Consider the following 25,898-nt stretch of genomic DNA (forward strand, 5'->3'; position numbering starts at 1 on the left):
GAATGTCCATCGGCTAGTCCGGGTAGGGGTTCAAGGTTTTTACTGCCTATTTTTTCCTTGGCTGACTCGCCTGTAGTTTTCCAGGACCCGCTGGATCCTTCTATTTCCTCTTTCTCCCAGGCTTCTCACACCTAAAGTTTCAATAGGATGTCCTCCCCTCTTACCCACTATTCTGGTAGGTACAGTTTTTCATGGGGACGTACACCTTGGACTAGTGTCTCGATATAAGTGAGTATATACCATTTAGCTCTTTTTGCTTCTGTGTGAACTCACTCATTATGACAATTTCCAGAACTTGGAAACAACCTACGTGTCCCTCTATAGAAGAATGGATAAAGAAACTGTGGTACATTTACACTATGGAATACTACTCAGCTATTAAAAACAAGGAATTTCCAAAATTTGTGGACAAATGGATTGAGCCCCATTTCTCAATTGGATTATTTCGTTTTGTGGTGGTTAATTTCTTGAGTTCTTTATATATTTTGGATATTAGACATTTGTCAGATGAAGAGTTAGTGAAGATCTTTTCCCCGTCTGTAGGCTGTCTCTTTGTTCTCTTGACAGTGTCTCCAGCCTTACAGAAGCTTCTCAGCCTCATGAGGTCCCATTTATTAATTGTTGACATTAAGGCCTGGGATGTTGGTGTTCTGTTCAGGAAGTTGTTTCCTGTGCCAGGCTCTTCCCCACTTTTTCCTCTAACCTATTTAATCTCTCTGGTTTTATGTTGAAGTCTTCAATCCACGTGGACTTGAGTTTTGTACATGGTGACAAATATGGGTCTAATTGCATTTTCTACATGTAGAAATCCAGTTAGACCAACACCATTTGTTGAAGATGCTATCATTTTTCCATTGAATAGATTTGGCTTCTTTGTCAAAAATCAAGTGACCAAATGTGTGTGGATTCATCTCTGGGTCTTCGATTCAATTCCATTGATCAACCAGCCTGTTGCTGTGCCAGTACCATGCTGTTTTAATTACTGTTGCTCTGTAGTACAGCTTGAGATCGAGTATGGAGATTCCTCCGGAGGATCTTTTATTGTATAGGATTGCTTTTGCTATTCTGGGTTTTTTGTTTCTCCATATGAAGTTGAGAATTGATCTTTCAATATCTTCAAAATATTTTATATGTATTTTGATAGGGATTACATTGAATCTGTAAATTGCTTTTGGTAAGATGGCCATTTTTACTATGTTAATTCTCCCAATCCATGAACAAGGGAGATCCTTCCATCTTCTGATGTCATCTCCAATCTCTTTCTTCAGAGATTTAAAGTAAAAATGAAGAATTTTTATTCCATAGAATTATATTTATACTCAAGAGTAATGCACTTATATTTTTTATTTATTCTTTACAAGTCAGAAAAATAGAAATTGTGACTTAATGAAAAATTTTATTTTATAAATGGCTATTCAATACAAATGTGAAAAAAAATGACTAGAAGATGGGGTAATTATTTCATAAATCTTTATAGGTAGATGCCACCTGTCAAATCTTTTGGGTTATTTCCCAAGTAAGGTTTAATGGAATGAATAATAAGGACAGTACTTAGCACGAAGGAATCTTATGTTTAATAATAAATCTATTTTGAGGAAAACTCATGTACTAGGAATTATAAAATGCTGTCTTAAGTTACGGTTCTATTTCTGTGAAGAGACACCATGACCAAGGCAACTCTTATAAAAGAAAGCATTTAAATTGGGGCATGGTTTCAGTTTCAGAGGCTGAGTCTGTGATCATCATAGTGGGCAGCAGACAAGCATGGACTTGGAGAAGTAGCTAAGAGCATTACATCTTCATCTGTAGGCAGCAAGCAGAGAGACTGGGCTGCTGTGATTTGTTTTTTCTTTTTTCTTTCTTTCTTTCTTTTTTTTTTTTTAAACTTCATCCCCATTTTCCACCCCCAGTGACACACTTCTTCTGACAAGGCCACACCGCCTTTTTTAAAATAACTGTTACCTGAAATTTTACTTAAGGTAGCTTAAGTAATGCATGCTTACCACATTTCTGCAGATACAATATCCTTTTTCAAGTTTTACCACAAGAACACAAAGCCAAGAAATTTAAAAACAAAAGAAAGAAATTTCTACAATTAATCTCACCATTTTTTTATGCTAAAGCTAATGCCTCAAAAGTGAGGTCATTCCAGATCAAGCAACTTCACGAGTTCAGAAGATTTTATGTCACACAATAGTACCATCACGATGGCTTAATTAGACAGAACCAATACTTATAAAACAAACAAACAAAACAAAACAAAAGCACATGGCTTTCAAAGAGCACTGTGCAAGGCCAGGGGAGACAGCAGATGTGGAAGGAAGGGCTCTCTCAGGGTGAAATGACCAGGCCGGGGAAAATAATATCTAGTCTGATGCAGGATGCATGCTTAACTTTTTTAAAATTATAAATACCATCAATTACTCCCTCTTAACAGTTTTGACAAACACCTTTGAAAACTTCCACTTCATAAGACACATACAGCCATTTATTGCCTTCTAGTTCAAAAGCATCTAAATGCCTAATAATATAGAATAAAAGAGTTCAAGAAGTTACGTTTCAATCATAAAGTTCAAGCCTTGATATAAAAATGTAATCAGTGTTGAAGGACAACATGATTAAATGCATCTGGCTCTGGAATTAACTCTGAGCTTAAGAAACAGTCAACTACACATCTTGAACAGGAGAAACCAGAGGGTCCACTTTCTTTCCTGTACACACTTCACGTGACACCTCAGCTACTCACTACCTTAAACTGCTGTCAACAGTCTGAGGAGCTCTACTTACTTTACATTCTTCATTTTGATAAAGGCAGTTTCTTAGAAGCTGCATGGTAATGCTTAACTCCTTAACAAAGCCATCCTCCTGTACAGACACAAGGAAATGATATAAACGTTATTGGTCACTATTACGGCCACAGATATTATATAGCTACTATGCTATAGTGTGTTTGCATGAAGGTACAATTTATATACACAATCCAGCAACTAAGCGCTACAACAAACACCTACAAATCATAGAAGGGTATATACAGAATTTCCCAGATGTGAAGGCAAAATCTTGCCTCATCAATTGCAGGATTTTGTCACCATGTTGTTATAAGTTACTTATTTATGAGATAATAAATTTGAAATGTGTGAACTGTAACTAACATATAAACACATAATAAATTACAGTTCTTATAGATCCCATTCCCTAGAGAACTTAACACTTTTATTCATGTATCTCATTGTATAAAATGTTTTTGCAATATGTCATGTGAATGTATATATTTCTAACTACATAACAAGAATAAATAACATATAAACCTCACTTAAGAGTTTTCAAATGAGATTTAATCCCAATAATTTACCCGCCTCTACCTATATTCTAAGTCAAACACTGATTTCAACCTTGTGCTCATTGTAGGCATGAGAGCAATAGAGACATGGCCTCTCTGTTCATAGAAAGCAATAGAGACATGGTTGCTCTATCCATGGAGAGCAATAGAGACATGGTCACTCTATCCATGGAGAGCAATAGAGACATGGCCGCTCTATCCATGGAGAGCAATAGAGACATGGCCACTTTATCCATGTTCCTTTACAGCAGAATTCAGACCTTGAAGTCACCTTTTTTTTCAGTGCTGCTTTCCCAGGCCTCAGCAAATCCAGGTTCAGCTGTGCGTTGATGTGCTTCATCTGCTCCATGCAGTTCTCTATGAGATCAGCTGAAAGAAAAAGGCTGCAACTGTCAAGAGGCTAGTCCATTCCTGAGGACACTAAGGCTGCAAATACTTAAGTCACCAAAAAACTGTTTAAATATATTTGTGAAAGAATAGTGAATTAAAAGAGGAAAAAGAAAAAAAGAAAAAAGAAAAAAAAAAAAAGAGCACAACAATACCAAAGCCCATTTGTTTTCATTTCTTAATAACAGAGTTTCCAGGTCTACTTTATATTTTGCAGCCTGAATGCTTTGATTTAGCAGCAAATAATCACTTGAATGGATGGGCTTTGTGTTCCTATTATTTTCTTTCATCTCTCAGACTTGTATTCCCTGATGTCCACAAGAGAAATCATGACCTTTTAGTGTGAAAATTTATATAAAAATACTGCTCACTTGATATTTCTGTCTTTACCATACCATAAAAACTACATGTGTGTTAGTAAAATGTCCTTGTATACTAATAATTATGAAGCTTGAAATTTCTTTATCAATATTCTCTACAGTAAAAATCATTATATGTGAATAGAAACACACAGTCTACAAGTATCATCTCTGTATTATTGACTGACTCCTTTTTCAGTGCTGGGGCTCAAATTCCAGGGTCCTGTATTCCCAGCCTGTCCTTTTTTTTTTAAGCAATGACTGCAGGGCTGCAGAGATTGCTTAGTGGTTAAGAGACTCTGAGCCCAGGCCCCAGCACCCGGCCTGTGAGGTCAAGCAGCTCACAGCAGCCTGTAACTCCAGCTCTAAATGACCCAATGCCCTCTTCTGTCCTCCACAGGCCACTGTATTCACATGCACATATACATATATACATAATTAAAAATAAAACAAATCTTAAAAACAAATAAAAAGTAGAAGTAATGAATAATTACTGTACTGCTGTGTGAAAAAAAAACTTTTAAATATCACTGAAATTTTACTATACTTTCTTTCCATTTTAGTCCAAAGAATATCAAAATAAACAAACAGATTGGCCAGATGCCATATAAGTGTCTGACGGTGACGCTCACATCTCAAAGCGTGTGTCTGTGCTCCTCTGCTGACAGCCAGAAGTGACATCAGCGCACTGGCGGCAACTCTTTTCAGGACATCTTTGGAAGATTTTCCTTCATAGCACTACAAAGAGCACAGAGAAAGCTGATTAGAAGAAAAGTTCAATATAAAGTAAAACTTCTGTGAACCAAGGCATGTTTTAGACAAGAGACATTTCAAGTATTGTGTGAAATTAAAAACAAAACAAAACTGCAAGTTAACAAATTATTACTATCTACAAATGTTCTGCAAAGAAAAATGAAATAAGATATTATTCATATGGAACAGAATTACTATCACTTTCAAAGTCTCATTATCTACGGGAGTGGTGACGGTGGTGGATTAATACGCAGCAAGAAATTAAACAGTCACCAAGCGGTTGTGGGAGGACGAAGTCTGGAGAGACCAGCAGGACACAGGTGCAAGGGAGAAGAAAACAGTTCAAACAGGAAAAAGAGAACAAGGCAGAGGGAGAAGGAAGAGGGATAAATAACTCTAAGGATATTTGAATATGACAGAGGGATTCACATTATTTTATGTTTACCTAAAATTATACATAATATGTATAGACATAGACATATACTTTAAATGAAGTTATGACACAGGAAAATAATGGTGCCCCCCCAGGAGCCAGAGGCTACCTAGTGAAAATCTCAGTACAAGAAATCCCAAGCACAAGAAATCCCTCTTGAGCTGTTGGCCAGTGGAGTCCAAACAATCCCTAACACAATATAGGCTATGCTGCTGTCCTTTTTTGTCCCCAGGATTTGAAGCTAAGACCCTATTGTACCTCAGTCAGAGGACTTTGAGAAACTGGGATGGAGCTGACCCAGAAGTCTCCTTCTCAAGGACTTCCTCTGATTGTGCCCTGAAGTGCTGTGCAAGCTGCTAAGAGAGAAAGGTAACATAGAGTCCTGTGACACCAAGAAACACAACATTGACTGGGCTAGACAGATATCCACAGTGGTGTAATGGTGGCACTTTCCTCTTGGGTGCGGCCAACCTTGTCTAACTGGACTTAAGGCTCTCAAAAGAAGTAAACCCAGGTCTGATACTGTAAACCTAGCCCATTACTTGTGGATGGAGGGGTCACAGACTCAAGATGAGAACCTTCTATTACTAGTTTCCTATACTGATAACAACTCTAACTGGATTCCAAATGTGTATCATCATACCCACAAAGAAGTATAGCTTTCACCCCTTATTAAAGAAGCTTCATTGTTGCACATGTGAAAAATATTACAGAAATCTACTAATGGTCAAAATGTAGATAAAAAGTAGACAATGGGGTAGCCAGATTCAAATGATAAATCTGCAATGCAACCCCTAGATCTAAGGCTCAAAAAGGGGGAGGGGATGGGTACGAAAGATTATAAGAGCCAGAGGGCCAGGATGCCTGTTGTTAATTAGAATCTCCTAGACATGACAGGAAAAATACACCCATGAACATGCAGCTGTATGGTTTCCTAAAGAAGACCAACATAATGACAATACCAGTTGAGACACCAACATGGATAACAGAAATTCCACATGGTAGATGAAGAGCTAGGTGGTAAAAGGTTGCTGAGAAAGTGAGAATCAGTTTCCTTCACAGATGAGCTTCCTAATAGGTTGTCTAAACTCAAATGAGCAGCTCTGCACATGTGTGCACATAAAAAAGGCTAGATAATTTCAGTAGTTTATATGTGAATGTATGTACTCACATAAATACACATATACATGCAGATAATACATACATATAAACATGCAATAATAATAAAGATTTCATGAATGGGATCACAGGAAGAGTGGGAGAGCAGAGAGAGAAAGGAAGAAGTAGTTATGTAGGTGCAATGCTCATTGATAAAGGTCTCAAAAAAGATTATAAAAAACAAGAAGAAAAAAATCCCATATAATAGCGAATGCTGGCATCAACGTGAGGAAAGGGAAACACTCATTCACTACTGCTAGGGCTGCTAACTCACACAGCCACTCCAGAACTGAGTGTGCGGAATCCTCAGAAAGCCAAGAGCAGTTCTACGACAATGCCAGCTATACACTCCAAGGAATGTGCCCGCAGGATCTGGTATCCTCCTCCAAAGACACTTGTTCAACCACATTCATTGCTACTCTGTTCACAAAAGCCAGGAAAGGCAAATGGTCTAGATAACTATCAACTGCTGAGTGGGTAAGGAAAATGTGCTATAATTAAACAATGTAATATTATCACCTGTTAAAAAAAGGGAAATTATAAAATGTACAGGTAAATAGATGGAGCTGAAAATAATCATTGAGTAAGATAATCCAGATCGCAGAAAGCCAAAGTCTACCTCATATGAAGATGCTAGCTTTGAATCTTTAGATTTGTGTTTAAATTAGAGTACCCCAAGAAGTCAGGAAACAAGGGGCCATGGCTGAGAGAATTTTGAAGATGGAGGAGGTAAAATACAGGTAGAATGGGAAATAAGGAAGAAAGAAGGGTTAGGTGGCTGGGAGTGGGAGGACAGGTAGAGGAGGAGGGTAAGGAGCAGGTAACTAACACTAAAGATTGTTGTTAAAAGCCAAATGAAAACCTGATTCTGTAGATACTTCCTTTAAAAAAGTGGGCATATCTGTATGTACACACACATGTATGTGGAGTTGGCCTATAGCAGCAGCAACAATGTCACTACTAGACATCACAGACATGCCAAGGATTATTTCTTCATTTGGAGCTGTTGGCCAGTGAGGTGAAGACAATACAGCCTCAAGCATAGAGCACAGAGAAATACAGCTGGTGCTCATCTCGAAGGCTCATCACCACTGCCTAGGTTTCATAGTGCTGAGTGTGGAATGCATGCTACCAAGGAGAAACGTAATCATCAATCTTACAGACCTGTGAATCTTGTGGTCTACAATGGCCTACAATGCAGCAGATATACCCCCTGACGCAATAGTGGCCTGAATGACATAGGAGAAACCAAACCACTTTCTGGTTAGATTTAAGGCTCAGTCCAAGAGACAGAAGTTTTGCTTGGCACTGTTGATGGAGTCAGAATCCCAAGGCTAGCTGAGTCATAGGCCCTAAGAGAGAGCCTACTGCTACAAAGAGAAACCCTGTCTTGAAAAACAAAAAAACAAACAACAATAACAAAAATAATCTTACACATATTTATAATATACCTATGCACCATTTCAGTATGTATTCGCTACACATAAGTAGTCATTTAGAAGATATTCTGGGACAAGACATTTTCATTAATTTCTGATATAACAATTTTCTAGGAAGTGAAACATAAATAATGAAATGCTCTGATTTTGAATTTGAAGAACCGAATCATAATAATTAAATAATCTGTCTAAGGTCCACACATGATATTCCTCAGAGTATAGTTTCATAGAGACTTTAAGTATTCTTTTGAGGAATATCAGTTTTAGGATATTCCATACTCCTGATTATCTCCTGATAATTCAAAGATATAATTTTACTTTACAAGCATGTGTCACAAACCATAGCCTACATAAACAGAGTAAAATAATATATCAATTGTAATAATAAGTTGCCATTTAGTGAATTCTGATGATACTTTGGTTCACATATATTAGCCATGGGGCAAAAAATACTAAGTAGTCATAGATTTATAAGACCATCAATAACTGCCCTGCCTTACATTAGACTCACATTTTCTAAAATGTATGCACAAAAGTCCTCTGTTCATTCCATCTTAAATCTACTCACTCATAGCCAGGCGTGACGGCACACACCTGTCACCCCAGCACTCAGGGAGGCAGAGGCAGGTGGATACCTCTGAGTTCAAGGCCAGCCTGGGTCTACAAAGAGAATCCAGGACAGCCAGGGGTACACAGAGAAACCCTGTTTCAAAAAAGGAAGAAAGAAAGAAAGAAAGAAAGAAAGAAAGAAAGAAAGAAAGAAAGAGAAGGAAAGAAAGACATAAAACAACCTACAACTTATTCCTTTTCATTTAACTGTGCATCCATATTTTATTATTGATATGAACAATAAGAATATGATTAAGAAATGTCTTAAATAAATGAAGCATGTATCCATACCTACACAGAATGAACAGATGATGGTATATTTTGGAAGAACAGAGAAGAAACATACATTAGTGAAATCCTGACACCTACGGCTGAAGAATACCTCATTTTCTTTTGTCACAGTTGTAACACCAACAGGTAATAAAATATGAGCTTTATAAAAAAGTAACATTACAGAGTTTTAGAGAAACAGAAGAGTAAGTCAAACGGAATTAATTCCTCTGACATGGCGTTTTCCCCAAATAGCTTACTATACGCTGGCTCACCTTTACTATGAATGAAATAGAACTTTGTTAGGAAACACCATCCTCTGCTTGCCCTAGCTACAATTGTGCATCCCCCAGGTCCAGCAGAACTGCTACAGGAAGAGGCCAGACTTCCTGGTCCCTGGTCTTCCTGCAGAGGAGGGAAGGCAAAGGCGGTGTGAGCCACCATATGGGCACTGGAAGCTGAGGCAGGTTCTTTGCCAGAACAGTAAGTGCTCTTACTCACTGAGCCAAATTCTCCAACTTGGCATCTAGTTCTTAACTGGGAAAAGCTGAGCCTGGACGTAAGGAAGGAGGTACTGGGAAGCTATGGCCTCACCAGAACAAACAGCTCTTAGAGGAGACAAAGCTTCTGAAGCAAACAACTTCTGAGAAAGATGCCAAAACACAGGAGAGTCTGTCAGGATTCTTAGCCATACTGAGAAAGCAAGCAGATTCTGTAAGACAGAAAACAAATTCCCCCAAGGATCCCTATAAATCTTCCATGCATACTTTAGCTGGACCAAAGAGTGTCTCCTGTCTTTTTGTTGTTGCTTTTAATTAAATTTCTAGTAGCATACAAAGCAATGGACTTCACTGTGACATTCTATACGCACTGTTAGGCCCTGTTACGCTCCCCTCTCTTTCTTGCTGGTCCTGTTCTACCTAGAAGCAGCATACTCTTCCGACTTTATGACATAAAAATTCTGCTATCTCTTCATTTTCCCCTCACGTCTACCTTTTTTTTATCAGCCTTCTCTGCATTCCAACTTGGTCAAGGCTGATGCTAAAAAAATGTACAAGTAGTCATGCCATAACTATCTTCCTTAGGCCAGCATTTATAAACCGAGAAGACAGAAAATCTCCACATTTGAAGCAACAAAGGGACCGCCACATATCAGCAGATGGAACAACTGTGTAAATCACATCTAACTGATTTGAAAATACTTCACACATACTTCTACCACCTTCCAGAGAAGGGAAGAAAATCATAAAATGGAATTTAAAAGACCCCACCCAGATCTGCATCAGAGTTTCATATGTCTGAGGCTGGCCTTGAACTCCTGATTCTTGGCCTCTACCTCGTGAGTGCGGGGATTATTGGGGTGTGTGTCACCATAGCCAATGTCTGTAGTTTTAGACATGGACCCAAGAGATTCATGCATGCCTATGCAAGCACTCTACCAACAAGCTACAGCCTATGGTAAGCATGCCCCAGCCTGCAATGTCATGCTCAAACGGCTGAGGCAGGAAGATCATAATTTCAAGGTTAGCCTAGGTTATAGGATGAGTTCAAGGCCAGCCTGGGCAACTTAGAATCTGCCTCAAAATAAAAGGCAAAACAAGGAGCTGGGGACAGAGCTTAATGATAGAAGGTGTCTAGCACGTAAGACGTCCCAGGGTCTCCAGTGAAACAGAGACTGGGGGCGGGGACAGAGACGGGGTGCTGGTAATGCTTCTAATTGTAAATACTTGTTAATTTATTTATGTTTCATATTATATTGTTTACTTATTCAAAATGAATATTAATTCTTTATTAAAAATGATTGAGAAAATTTTAAATGATAAATAATGATAGTGAATTCATTTAAGGATACATAAAGTAGAAAAAACTTTAAAAAACCAAATACCTGAAGAATTGTTTCACTAAGTCGCTCTGAAGATTTAGGACTTTCTTGAGTTCCATCAAGGAGTAATGCCACTGTTGGGGCACTTGTTGTGTCCTTGTCCTGGAGGCGTCTCTTTTCTTCCTCAGCCAAGAGAACAGACAGGAAGTGCAGGCTGGCAGCACTCAGGGCAGGGCACCTGACTGACAAGCCCACACATCTGCACAGTGTATCTAAAGGGAGAATGGTTTCAGATGCAAATGTTTGAAAACTTCTTCAAAATTAAGGAGGAAATTAATCAGGTTGGTTTTAGTAGTTAAATGAATAGCATTCTTATCTTTTAATGATGCAAAGCTATCGATAGTACATGCATAGGAAAAAACAGTTCTAAAGCCAGTGTTGAGGCAACATGCTGAGTTAAGAAATCTAGTTTTTCATTACATAATTTTTCAATATATATACATGGGGATAATATGTGGGTGACTACTTTGAGCTAATGTTAAAGTTTTGAGAATTTTTAACTTCTGAATTTTTATTTCAAAACTATGAAAACGTTAGCCTGAGCTTGGAGGTATGCTGAGGTATGGCTCAGCAGTTGTCTAGCAAGTATGTGACCCACATAGAAACCTATTTTATATGATTTCTTAAAACAATTTAAAAATAATTCTATAAAATGAAAATTAAAGACTAAAAAATGTTGGAAAGAAGTATTTATGTAAAGTCCTGCTATGTTATAGTTTACAAGACTATAAAAAAAATCAAAACTCTCTTATTTAAAAACAATCAATTGCTTATTTTAATGGGAAATAGAAAATATAAAATAACTGCATTTTTTGGATTTTAGTGCTATAAAAAGTATACTGGAAAAAGATAGTATTTTAGAATTTCCCACGTTTTGTAAGAAATTCCATGTATGTACGTTTAACACAGAATGCAGACATAGCAAAAAAGAACTGACTTTTATTGGAACAAATATAAATCTATGTAATTATTTTATAATCTTAACATACACATTTTCACGTGTATAGTGGCATAGTGGGATTTATTGCAATTTTTCAAATCTGTGTTTCAGGGTAAAGGAGGCTCATCAGGAGTACTGAAAATTCTCAAGTCCAATACCCTGTAGTTCTTTCCAATACAACGCCATACCTACTCAGAGAAGTTATACATATAACAGAAAATAAAGATTATCTTAATTTTATTAGGTGAAAGACCCCAATCCTTTGAAGATCTTCTTACCAGTCACTGCCTCCCAGTGCTTGGCAAGAGCTGAAGTAATTGGAAGAAGAGACACAGCACCCGCTTTCCTCAGAAAGGTAGCCAGAAGGTCAAACAAATGTGTCCATGTGCGATAAAAGGCCAGTACTAACTGTACATCTGTAAAATTCATCAAAACCCTTCAAGTTATTAGCAAGAAGAGAACTTTCAAAAATACACAACTTACCATTAATACTTTACTGCACCTACAGAATGATGTATACACTTGCCAAAAAAAAAAAAAAATCATTATTTTCCTAGTTAAGAGTTTTTATTACTGTGATAAAACACTATGACCAAAAGCAACTTGGGGATGAAAAGGGTATTCAGTTTACAGTGCCACATCACCACGCATCACTAAGGGAAGCCAGGACAGGAACTCAAAAAGGGTGGAACCTGGAGGCAGGAGCTGATGCAGAGGTCATGGAGGGGTGCTGCTTATGGGCTTGCTCCTCGTGGCTTGTTCAGCCTGCTTCCTTGTAGCACCCAGGACCACCTGCCCATGAATGGCACTGCCCACAATGGACTGGGCCCTCCACCCTCCACCAATCATCAAGCAAGAAAACGCATCTTAGGCTTGCACGCAGACCAATCTAATGGGGATGTTCTCTCAATTGAGGTTTCTCTTCCCAAATGACTCTAGCCTGCATAAAGCTGGCACAAAAGCTAGCCTGCACAATTAATCAGAAAGTGTGATGCAACAAATATAAGCTACAATTTCAGAACTGCACAGTAGACATATAAAACATGACACTGGCTACTCCTGTCAAACAAACTTATTCCCTCTAGCAGCTTTGTGCAGAGATGAAAAGAAAAGTACAATGTGCTAAGGTCAAGGCAGAAAAGAAAGAAAACTTTCTTTGAAGAGCCAAGCAGAGAATTATCCCACAAAGAAAACTATGTTACGAAGCGGATTGAGCACTGCTCCCTACAGGACCCTGTGGTAGAGAAGTGAGCCTTCCTCAGTGAGGATGCTGTGCAAATGGGAGTTGCAAAGCAGTGGCTCTCTCTGGAGCCTCTCTCATCACACCTCTGCTGTTCTGTCATCTTTTATCAAACTTTACTAAAGCTAGAGACACTGTCCAGATATTCCTCAGCACCAACGAGGAGCTCAGAGAGAGCATCTTCCGAGGACTCAAGGCACAACCAGCCCAAGTACTCCTCAACTATTATGACACCAAAGTCACTAAGAAGTATCTTAGATGCTTCCTCATTGCCAGTCTCATAAATACTTAATTCCAAAGATAGGCTGTGCACCCATACACTCATGTTCTGTATGCTTATTTGTATTGCCCCTTTAAAAAACTACATAAAAGCTTACTCTTTTTATTCAATAAAGGCTTAAGAATGGTGAAATGTTTAACTTGGAAGATAAATTTAAAATGCTATTAACATTGAAATTTATTACCATATTTACAGAATATTTTAGTTGAATTTATTTGCTTATATATTATAAGGTATTTAATTACATATTTGAGTTAGCAAATCAAATCATATAAGTATATGGTATATTTATAGGTCTAAATATCTAATATATTTGTATATATTATAAATGTATAAAAATATAATAGAAGTGAGCCAGTACATTAAAAAATCATTCAAAACTTAGTTTCTAAGAAAACAATTTTAAAATACTTTCCTTAATGAACATTTATATTTTTGCAAGATTCAAGAAAATACCTCGTTGCTAAATGTACCTTCAGATACTGCTGATCATTTTATTTTGCATACTTTCTGCAACCATTCACAAGATTAATTCTTAAATGATAAAATACATAGGAAGGATAATACACACACACACACACACACACACACACACACACACACACACATATACCCATAATAATTAGTCACACCACCTCTTGCCAAGTGACTACTAGATGAAGTGACTTGTCATCTTCATCATAGTTTTGTAGAACTAATATTGTAGTGCCTCGCACTTCTTCATGAACTCAGTGTCAGTGTTGGCCAAGCAATAGCCACAAAAAAACCAACATAAGAAATTATTAAATAAAAAGAATGTATGAGGCATAATAGAGCTGTGTTAGACCACAGATCACTGTAATGTCTACTTTACGCCCTTCTCACAAGAGTCACTTTTTTATTATTGCTTAGACTACAATCTAACCTACTAAACTTAATTAAATTATTGCTACAATGAAGAGAATTTCTAAGCATGAAAATATTACAATTCAAACACAAAAGTAATTTTAACATGGATACGAACAATGCTGAAGATTGGTGTTACTCTGGATCATGGCATCTTTCATTTTCGCACCTCAAAGGCAAAGCAACTCCATACAATTCAAACGATCTCAGGAAATGCTCATATTATATGGTAAATTGGCTCATACCTTTAACTGCCATTTGGCCTTAGCCACAAGCATAAAGAGAGTACTCTGCGCTCACTGCAGAGCGTAGCATGTGTTTTGTAGGACAGATGGAGGAGATGTTTGATGCATTTTTTTTATCTGACTCATCTACCCTAAGTTTCTCCTGGAGCCACTTCAGATCATTCTAGCTACAAACTCATGATCAAAACCTCCCAAAATATTGGGAGTATAGAGGAGAAACAAAACAAAACAAAGCAAAAGCTTTCATGTGGCACAGAGCAAGATTTGCTCTCTCAACATTGTTCACTTCTCATCTAAATTGTAACAATAAAACTTAGCTGAAGTCCCTTCTGCTGAAAAGATCATGTGCTCTGGACACAGGGCCGAGACTATCTGAGCTGGTTCTGGCCTGGAAGCCTCCTCTCTGCGGACTACATTTCATGGTAGCTGCAGGTGCAACCTAGCTTCCAAAGAAGGGAAGCAACTGAGAGTCCTACCTAGCTAAACAGCTGCCTACGAACTGCGACATCGAGTGGCACGGCACAGTGGCCCTGAGGTCACAGCCATGGCCCCTATTCCTTGGTGGTGACATACTGCTCCCTACAGAAATCCCTCCACAAGAAGGAAACGATGCCTACCTGGTGCTATAACCCTAGCCAGCTCCAGGGGTAGTGAACTCATGGATCTCATAGGAAAAGCTACTCCCACTATCAGAATTCCATAACCCTAGCCCGCTCCAGGGGTAGTGAGTCATGGATCTCAGGGAGTTTCCATTACACTAGATTTCTCCCTGGCCCCCAAATTGCCCCCCAATTCCAGTACATGTTTATACATGCAGATAAAACAACCATACACATAAAATGTATTTTAATTTAGATAGATAGACAGACATACAAATAGATGATAGGTAGATAGATAGATAGATAGATAGATAGATAGATAGATAGACAGACAGACAGACTTACCCGATACATCTTTGATGCATACAATGAGAACTCGAATGACATTAGTAATAAGAGGTTTCAGGAGCTCATCCTGTGTCACAAGGTTTGGATCTACCAACAGACAGGACTGCAAAAGCTGCGACAAAGAGGATAGGTATTCCAAGAGAAAGGAAGCCTATTTGCAAAAAGAGATAAAATACAATAAATAAGTATCTCATGAAAAACCTATCAATGGCATCATGGTATTTTACTTTTTGTGTGTTAAAAGAAATAATTTCTTAATAAAATACATTTAATAAACCCCAAAAAGCACTCATTAACCATTATGTGCTATAAGGCAAAGCACAGTTTCCAATATTATAAGCACGTCAATAATGGTCACATTAGCACTATCAAGTGCACCACAAGTAAAAAAAACAGAATTTTCAAAGCTGATTTCTAGATTTCATTTAAAGAAAGTCTATATTTTTAAAGTAGGTAAAGTGGAACCAATATCCTAGAAGAAACAAAGAGGGTATTTAAAACCAAAATAAATCAGTTTGTAAAGAAAGATCTGATTACAAAAATATTCCTCAAAGTTCAAAACTACTGGAATAAAATACATCTAGTCTAATAGCCTAGCTATTATTATCAATAAAGTGTATTTTTGCTTTTAGTTATTCTTCAGTTAAAACAAAAATTTAAAAACCCAATATTCTTTTATATATATTTTATTAATTTATTCATATTACATCTCAATTGTTATCCCATCTCTTGTATCCTCCCATTCCTCCCTCCCTCCCTTTTCCCCCTTACTCCCCTCCCTTATGATTGTGACTGTGGGGGACCCCCTCCCTTGTATATGCTCATAGGGTATCAAGTCTCTTCTTAGTAGCCTGCTATCCTTCCTCTGAGTGCCACCATGTCGCCCCATCGAGGGGACGTGGTCAAATATGGGGCACCAGAGTTCGTGTGACAGGACATTCTCCACAGTTGAGTGGAGACTGGGGACTGACTTTAAAACCCAATATTCTTAAATGCAAGCAAAAAATTAAATTCTCATGATGAACAATAAAACTACTCTGGACTTTGTAGACCAGGCTGGCGTCAAACTCACAGAGATCCTCCTTTGTCTGTCTCCTGAGTGCTGGGATTAAAGGCATGCACCACCTGGAATTTTCTTAACACTAATACTATAATTAAAACATTGCAAACGTCCTTTCAAAACCTCTTCTTGGTAGACAGCAGTTAAAGAATAGAAGCAGCACTGCTATTAGGCAGTATGTCCTTATCAGGGAACTTTATTAAGCTACGCTGAGGTCAGTTTCTATGTCTAAAAGTATAGTTTTTTCACTCACTGATGCCATGAGAACATAATGAAGAGCTGGGGACTGGTCTTCCCTCGTGGAGTTGTGCAAACCTCCATGGTACATGGTCTCAGACCACCGAGAAATAGCTGTTCTCTTACTTATTCCTTGAGTATGAAATTCTTTTATAGAATACGCTAGCTCATTTTATATTACAGAAACATATATGTACCTCTACCCTTCACAAATTCCTTATACAGATGTGAAGTTTGATTTTCTTATTTCTGTAACACTTTTGCTGTTGTTTTCTGCTGTTAAGAGAGTCTCATGTAGTCTGGGTTGGCCTCACTCTACATGTAAGGTTGACCTTGAACTCCTAATCTCTTGCCTCTGTCTCCCAAGGGCTGGGATTACAAGTATGTACCACAAGACTCAGGTTTGTAAAGTCTTTTAATTTCTTCATCTTTTGCCCTATTAAAGTTATAGAAAATTTAATCTCTGGAAACTGGAAATATTATACAACATAAAGTCAGTAAGAAATGTGAGAGAAAGGATGAATTATTTCTATAATTTAGCCATTTAAGGTTAAATACCGATATCACTAATAAACATCTTTTTTTCTTTATGGCATTTTTTGAAAACAAAGCAACAACAATAAAAACCAAGAACTTGGGCTAATATGCAGATATAAGTGAGTATATACCATTTGACTCTTTCTGCTTCTGGGTTAACTCACTCATTATGATCATTTCTAGCTCAATCCATTTGTCCACAAATTTCGGGAATTTCTTGTTTTTAATAGCTGAGTAGTATTCCATAGTGTATATGTACCACAGTTTCTTTATCCATTCTTCTATTGAGGGACACTTAGGCTGTTTCCATGTTCTGGCTATTATGAATAAGGCTGCTCTTATATCTGCATACTAGCCCAAGGGGTATGTCCCACGAAAGCCTTCACTTACCAGGAAACTGGGACAGAGGGGAGGACATCCTATTGGGACTCTAGATGAGAGAAACATGGGAGAATAGCAAAGTAGAAGGATCCAGAGGATCCTAGAAACCTACAAGTAGAACATTATGATAGGCAGATTTGGGCCCAGGGGTCCCACTCAAACTAAGGCACCAGCCAAGGACAATACAGGCGGTAAACTTTAAACCCCTACCCAGATCTAGCCAATGGGCAGAACATTCTCCACAGTAGAGTGGAGAGTGGGATATGACTTTCTCACATACTCTGGTGCCTCACATTTGTCTTTGTCCCCTGGAGGGGGAGACCTGGTGGCACTCAGAGGAAGGACAGCAGGTTACCAAGAAGAGACTTGATACCCTATGAGCATATACAGGGGGAGGTAATCCACCTCAGGAACAGTCATAAGGAAGGGGATAATGGGAGGGAGGGAAGAATGGGAGGATACAAGGGATGGGATAACCATTGAGATGTAACAAGAATAAATTAATAAAAAATTAAAAAAAAAAAAAGAACTTGCCAATCACACACTCCAACACACTTTTGCCTGCAGCTGACTGTACCCCGACCACCAGCACTCTGCACCGCCCTCTGCCTCAGACATCCTTGCCTGTTTCCCTTTCCAGCCCATGCCTCTGCTCTGTCTGATGCTCTGGTAGTTTGGTTTTTTTTTTCCCCTGGTTATTCTGTAGCAACAGCTCCCCTGTGACACACCCTTGACACACCCTGTACCCAATGTCATTCATTTTTTTCCATACCATTTGTCACTACCTGGTAACATATTTCACATTTCATGTATGCTTCTATGTTTCCTCTGCACCTAATCCATAGATTCCTTATAGGCATAGACGTTTGCTTTCTATCAACAATAGCTATAAGAATCTGGTAAATATTAGAGAATTTCCTGTATTCTTGTGCAAGCAGCAATGGACGGACAAGCACTAATCCATGTACTGCAGGCGGCAGGGAGGACCACAGGGCACTCTGGAACCAACCTGCATGACCAGCTCGCCCTGCCCTGCTCTGCACTGTGGGAGATCCCCCAACCTTCCTTTGCTCTGTGACATGATGGAACTAGTGATACCCGTGGTATTTAAGATCAGGTGACACAGTTCTGGATCCTTGCTCTTTCTTGGACAGACCAACCACACTGTTATCCCAGAGGCCTTGCTATGCCCACAGGACCATTTTCCTCACTTCAGGTCAAATATCATGATTGGGAAGGTTTTCCCTGGACACTCTAAGTAGATCAGCGCTCTGCCTCAATCTCTGATACTGTCCCTTGCTTTATCTTTTCTTTTGAAATGCTTATCATCTTCAAACAAAAGGTGAAAGGTCTTTGTTTTAATGACTTAGGGAAGACTGTAAGCCAGAGGAAGTTATTCAGTGATTTGTCAGTTGTAGGAACAAAAATCTAAAGAGAAAGTATATCCTGTGAATAAGCTAACTCAAATAAAATTAGTGCACTAGAAAGAACATATGCTTCAAAAATGCCACGCACAGTATTTCCAAGACACTCCGCATGCAGAGAGTGCAACAGAAGAGCGACTTCGCTTACCACTCACCACCCCTCACCCACACTCAATACACGCCCTGTTAAAATTTGGTCTTTAAATAAAACGTCTAGTAGGAATCATTATACTGGAAATTGCTAAGCATATTTTACATATAGAGCCTAGGCAAGAACCCCAAATTTAGTGAATAGATGTGAAGAAAAAAATTATTTATTTTGGTCACCTGGTTAAACATTTTTAGATTTTCATTCTTTTTTTTTTTTTTTTTTTTTAAGATGGGGTGGTAGCACAGGTATTTAATCCCAGCACTTGGGAGGCAGAGGCAGGTGGATCTCTGTGAGTTCAAGGCCAGCTTGGTCTACAGAGTAAGGTCTACAAAGAGAAACCCTGCCTCAAAACAAATAAATAAGTAAATAAAATAAAAAGGGGAAAAAATAAAATATAAATGTTAGTCTAACAACTTCAACCTAGGTGAAAATAAAAGACATATCAGAGACAGTGTAAAATCATAGAAGTAGGCTATACCAGTGTCCCATTATAAAGTAGTGCTCTGGGAAACAACAAAACATTTACAACTGATTAATAATGGAGTTAGAAAAAGTGTCCACTATTCTTATCTCCCATCTCAGTTTCTCTTATATTAAAATTTTAAGTAACCTAGTTCAAAAAGCAAACAATACCACACATATCTTTTTCTTGTGGTTCGATCTTCTTAGCAGAATTCCTTATTTGACCCTTAAGGCCAAGAAGCTCATGACACAGGTGAGAGGCAGATCCAAGATGCTTACCTGAGCCTGCGTATGCTCAACAGCAGATGGTAAAGTTAGTGGGGTCGTGAGGTCCTGGATGCACGTCTCTATGAGGGAGGCATCCACAGTGCTGTCAGGATAAAGAACACCCCATAGATAGTTACTATGCTTCTTATTAAAGGCAAAACACAAATCTGAAGTTTTAATATAAACCTGAATATAAATAAACATTCCATAGATAGTTACTATGTTTCTTATTAAAGACAAAACACCATAATTTGAAGTGTCAATATAAACCTGCATATAAATAAAGAGAAAGGGCTTTTACAACTACATATTATATAAATAGTTTCATAGAGTATTTCAGAAAACAGAAAAGTATTGTTAGGTAAGTGTGAAAAACAAAGAATTCTAAAATGTGAAATTGTCATATTTAGCATCAGTTGTCAGTGTGGCATACCTGAACACGAGAAACCACAATTGAGGAATTGTCTCTACCATATTGTCCTAGCGACATGTCTGTGAAGTGTGCTCTTAAACTGATGTTGATCTGAGTGGGAGGTGCTATCCTTGAGGAGATGAACCTCTGTGGTAAGGCTATGATAAGCAGGAGCCGGCAAGCCAGTGAGCAGCACTGCTCCAAGCCCTCGGCTTCGGTTCCTGTCCCCAGGTTCCTGCCTGGGCTCAGCGCTTCTCTCACTGATGATGCCCTGAAACCTGTAGCCCAAATAAGCCCTTTCCTCCTCTAGCTGCTTTTGGTCAGTGTTTAATCACAGCAAACAGAAAACCTAGGACACAAACAAAGAATTCTTTCCCAATTCTGTCTTCACATGCCAGAAGAGAGAGAAAGCAATATGATTTGGCAAAGAGAAAAAAATATTTCAGACAGCAGTGTTCAACCGTGGGAAAATGAGAACATCAGATAAATGGACATATATATGCCTGTGGTTAAAAGAAGCAGGGGGCAGGGGGGACGCTCAGACAGAGTGGCTTGTGTCAGGAAGACCAGAGAAGTCACATCTACCACCCACAAGAGGTCTCTGGACAGTAGCTTTCCTCACACTCACCCCTTTAAGCTGGGGCCAGCAATACACTCTACAGGACAACGTAACACCAAGCAAGGAATAAACTATACGCTTAGGTCTGAACACAATAGCCAAGGCTTGGCCACTGTGCTAAAAACATCATCAGAAGCTCACTAACATTAGGAAAATGAAAAATTCAATGAATCAAATTGTTTCTTTGAATTCTATCAGAATATTTCTGATGACAATTTACATACAAATGTAATTCAACAGTGATTTTCAACCTGGGAGCATTATTCTGATGTGACTGCTACAGAGAAGAAGCCTCACACTCCTTCATGTCCAGTGAAGAACAACAAAGGGGATTATACTACATTCCTTGACTATTCTAGAAGGCACGTAAGGTTTAAAACCATCTCAATTTTTAAAATTAAAGAAAAATCTCTTTGGCCTTAACAATCAAGCTAAGAAGCTAATACAAGTATTAGAACAGAGCGAGGAAATAACAACAGCAACAACTACGAAGACAACTGTGGCGAAAGAAAAGGCCTGGAACAAGTGAGGACAGGCTGCCGGGCACACACGCGCTTGCGTCTGTGACCCTCTGCTCCCAGTTATCTCTTACCTGCAGAGACGCTCTATAAGATGGGTCTGCTGAAAAGCATTTGCAGTGTCTCTTGGAGTAACTGCCAAAAGGTTGTCTAAAAGGCTACAGGTTGCTGACAGCAGAGACGGAGTGACAAACACATGGTGCTTGTGACTGGGAGCTGACAATGATGAGTCACGAGATCGCACTGATCTGGCTTCACGCTGACCTGTTATTCATAAAGAGCAGAAAAAAATCGTTCGGTTTCCTAGTGCTTATTAACAAAATTTAGAAGTTTTCGTAGCATAGGAAGTTCCTAGAGATGGAAGGGTCGCAGTTGGTTAATTCTTATAACTGCATGGCTCAACTTAACCTTGAAGCTACGGAGCTTGACTGCTCCTATTCTTAGCCCCCACCCCCACTCAGGATGGATGTGAGTATGCATGTGTATGCCCAGAAGCACCCGACATCAACTACAGATACACAAATGCACACGTACACAAACACACGCGTGCGTCCTGAGAAAGAGTAATGAGAGCCTAGGTTCGAACACAATCTTTTTTTTCCTAAAATTCTAAGTGCCGGAATCTTTCCAACTTCCAAAAACATCTGGGTTTTAGAAAACCAGTAAGGTGCAGTAGATAGTGCATCCTTCAACACTTCCAATGGGAACTCAGACAGCAATCTACAAACTACTTCTGTAGAGCAGCGAGCACACAGTCATGACAGAGGGAACCAAACAGTAAAGAGGGCTTCAGAGTAATGTTGGTAATTAGGTGTGGGCCAGCGGATCCCTGTGGACGTATGAGAAAACCTGGTTGACAGGAACCATGATTTTAGATAAGGACCGTGGACCTTTCCGGGCTGAATCCAACGCGCCTCAGCATCTTTCCTTATCGCTCTTGGTCCTTGTTTATTCTTTTGAGAAAATATTTTTAATTAATTCCTACTTAAGAAAAAGCATGAGTACAAGGAATTATGAGCTAAATATTTTACTTATCTATCTACCTGCCGTGGAGCCTTTTATTTTATAAATTGTTTGTGATTCATAGATACATGCTTCCTTAGTAATTTTTGAATATGGAGTCATAGCCTATAATTACTAGAGGACCATTATTAAAGTCAGGGAATTATCACAGATACAAGGATACTATTTAATATCTAACTACAGACCTTTTCTACATCTTGCCAATCATCCTACAGATGTTCTAGAAAGCATAAGAAAAAATGGATCTATTTGGAATATAATTTTGCATTTATTCAAAATGCCTCTGCTTTCTAAACTGAAAGAGTTTTTTGGTCTTGCTCTGCCTTTCCTGACCAAGACCATATTATGGGGAAACCTATCTGAGGTCTCGTCATGATCAGATTCTTAGTGCATCTTATCATGGGATATGACTCTACTTTCCCACTATTGGAAATATTAGCTTTTAACTAAGACCTTGCTATGGTTAGGATATGCATGTCCTGCACAGGCTCGTGTTGTGATGCATCAACACCAACTGATGGCACCACCTGCAGTGGGTCTGGGAACTTTAGGAGGTAGGCCCTACTTAAGGGACAGAGAAGGGAGGCTCCTGGTGATATCTGGTTTATGGCCTCTTCCTGTTTCCCTCTCTTTTCACCTTCTGTCATGATGTGACCAGCTTCTGCCACTCAGTCCACTTCAGTGTGCTGATGGAGTCCTGTGGCTGTGGGCTGAAGCTCTCAGCTCTCCTCCATGTACACTGCTCTTTCAGAGAATTTGCCTACAATGGCATAACATTACTGAAACAGGTGGCGCCCATTAAGTTCCTCAACAATAAAGTTATATTTTATTTTATGCTAAAATGGCTACCAAATGGTAATTCTCCAATGTTATCACTTTTTATTTTAGTTAGCTTTCTAGCAGATGGAAGAGCATTTCCTTCTGATCACTTATTTATTTAATATAATTCAAGCATTCGTAATCTGTGTAACATATTCATTTCTTTTGAATTATCCCAGGATACTTCTTTTCAATAGCAGTTCCACGTATTCCATAATCTGTCCCATACATTCCATTAACCTCTGTTGGTCCAGATTCATGTTATTCCTTCTCATCTCATGGCCCCAAATCAAGCATTTGTTCCAGAGTTCTGACTGCACACAAGGAAGAATGAGAGTCAGGAGCAAAGGCCTGGGCATGCGTGTATGTACTGCTATCCATGTGCCATTGTTTAGAGACTGGAAACATTTATACACATGCATGTGTGTGTGTGTACACGTATATATGTGTGAGTTATATATGCATGTGTGCATTTATACTTGGGCAGATACACATGCATCTATGAATAAAAACAATTCATAGTAACAGCTCCAACTCTATTCTAACTTTACAGGGTCTATTAAACACCCTTAGTCCTTTAATGTTTCGCTTATAAACAAAAAGCCTTTCATTGTCACTGTCTACTCACTCATTTGCTCAGTCTCATGTATATATGAAGATTAAGGATTGCTAGCTGCAAAAGGTAAAGCAGCCTCATGACTGAATGCTTGCCTGCACTTTCCTTTGCTTGTCATTAAGTCTGAGGGTGAGGTTATGAACTACTTACTAGATGATCTTGTTTGTATTCCACATTACTTTCACATTTTGTCAGTTTAATTTTTTCCTTTTCCCTTTCCTTTGGTTATAAAAGTGTAATTAAGCCAAGGAGACTATGTAAGAAGAGAGTCACTGTGCCCGCTGTGGAGCCACTTTTACCTTGTTCCAGCCTTCATGAAGTTCCCCCCAACACACATTCACTCAATAACTAATTTCCTGTTTTATAACACATGAAGACATACATGTTTTTAAATTCCCCCTTTAAAAAATTCCTCCCTTTTATTATTATTTTATTGCTTTTATGTATATAGTTGTTTTTTCTGAGTGTACGTTTGTGTACCGTACACATGCCCAATGGCTGCGATGCTGGAGCAGAGCACCAGAATCCATGAACCAGAGTTACAGGTCGTGGTAGGATGCTGGGTGCGAGCCGGAAATCAATTCAGGTCCTCCAGAAGAGCAACCAGTACCCTGAACCCTGAGCCATATGTGGAGGCCAGAGTCTAAGTTGCCTGTTCCTCTTTTTTGTTTTACACCTCGAGCTCTCTGACCCTGAACCTCATCAATGCAGCTAGAGTAGCTGTTGAGTGAACCCACTTATCTACCAGTTTCTGCCTCCTGCATCGGCATGAAAAGATGTGTCACAACAACCAGCTTTTCACGTGGGGGTAGAGGACTGCACAATAAGCACTTTGCCCACCAAACCATCCCCCTAACCCAGTTAGATGCTTTCTTTATTTATCAATATTTTGTGAACAATTACTATGTGCTAGTTTTGGATATATTCCCTAATTTTTCAATAACTCAATAGAACTATTTTTCAATAGTTCATTATGTAGATAAATTTGAAACCACCTTCCTGCTTTTGGGGTATCTGGGTGGTTGATATATTTCCTAATTACAAATAATATTTCATTGACTAATCATGTACATATGTATTTTCATACTTTTAAAGCTGAGCCATACGAAATTTCCTACCTGTAAGATAAATGCATTTACAGATTCATTAGCTATTGCCAGGCTCCCTTCCAAAAATGTCACACTAATTGCATTCCCTCTTACAATTTATAAAAGTGTTATTTTTCCATAGCCTGGCCAAGAGAATGCACTGCCGATGTTTTTTAATCGTTGGCTATTTAATTTAATAGCTAAGAAAGAGGGTCACAGTGTAACATCAGTTTGTACTTAGCTGGTGATACGGGTCCTCCTGTCTTGTGCATGTCTGCCTCATGTCTCTGCTCACTTTACATTGGCTCAGCTCTTTTCCCTTTTAAGAATTAGGAATGCTTTATATGCTTATACAGCACTTTCTGTAAGCTATGCTGCAAAGTTACGTTAGTTTTGTCAAGTCATCTCTTCACTTGATGGTATTTTCTGCTACATAAGTTGCTTTTATTTATTATTACTATTATTAAATGTAAAATGTGTTCCTTTTCATTAAAATTTGACTTTCTGAGACAAAATTAGAAAGTCTTCTGTGTAGTTTTATGAGCATCCATTCATGTTTTCTTCTAGTATTTGTATAATTTCACTTTTCACTTTGTAAACTTCAATATAATTACAACTTAAAGCAGAGTTGGTTGCAGTTCGAATATTACGAATAACATGTACTGGCATTTGTAAAATATATTAAAGGATTTCACATGTACCTAGCATGAGCACAGTCCTGGGTTCTGTCCGCAGCTGCATAACATAAGTAAAACCATATTGCAGCTTGCTCGTGTGCATTCCTAACCCTGAGTTTTTCCCAAAAGAGGGTTTAAAAAATGGAATGAATTAAGATGCAATGCTTTTTGCCTCAAGTACTAAATATTGTTCAACTAATAAACACGTCAAATTTTTTAAGAGAATAATTGTTTAGGGACATCTAAACCATTTCTTTCTTAAAGTATGTACTGTGAGGGGTGCGTCTGAGTACAGATACCCAGAAACTGGAGTTGCAGGGAGCAGTGAGCAGCTCAGTGTGGAGCTGGGAGCCTAACTTGGCCCCTCTGCAAGTGCAGTAGCACTCTTATCTTCTGAGCCACTTCTCTAGTCTCACAGACTTTTTGCTAATCAAATTCAC

General features: G+C 38.6%; 1 protein-coding gene across 3 annotated transcripts in view; it reads right to left on the reverse strand.

Annotated features, from left to right (window-relative positions):
- The window catches only part of RTTN (rotatin), a 172,622-nt gene that overhangs the window by 22,763 nt on the left and 123,961 nt on the right, over positions 1-25,898 (reverse strand). For 2 of the 3 annotated variants that reach the window (XM_084778023.1, XM_084778024.1), the window contains 8 exons: positions 21,310-21,499; positions 19,699-19,789; positions 15,165-15,318; positions 11,849-11,986; positions 10,634-10,842; positions 4,719-4,824; positions 3,612-3,709; positions 2,788-2,865 (listed from right to left, as the gene is read on the reverse strand). In XM_084778023.1, the coding sequence (XP_084634149.1) occupies positions 2,788-2,865; positions 3,612-3,709; positions 4,719-4,824; positions 10,634-10,842; positions 11,849-11,986; positions 15,165-15,318; positions 19,699-19,789; positions 21,310-21,499 (1,064 nt within the window). Of the gene's footprint in view, positions 1-2,787; positions 2,866-3,600; positions 3,710-4,718; positions 4,825-10,633; positions 10,843-11,848; positions 11,987-15,164; positions 15,319-19,698; positions 19,790-21,309; positions 21,500-25,898 lie in introns of all 3 variants that reach the window. The other variant, XR_014778421.1, reaches the window with a different exon arrangement.

This window comes from Acomys minous (genome assembly GCF_964271855.1).
Source record: "Acomys minous genome assembly, chromosome: 4".
NCBI lineage: Eukaryota > Metazoa > Chordata > Mammalia > Rodentia > Muridae > Acomys > Acomys minous.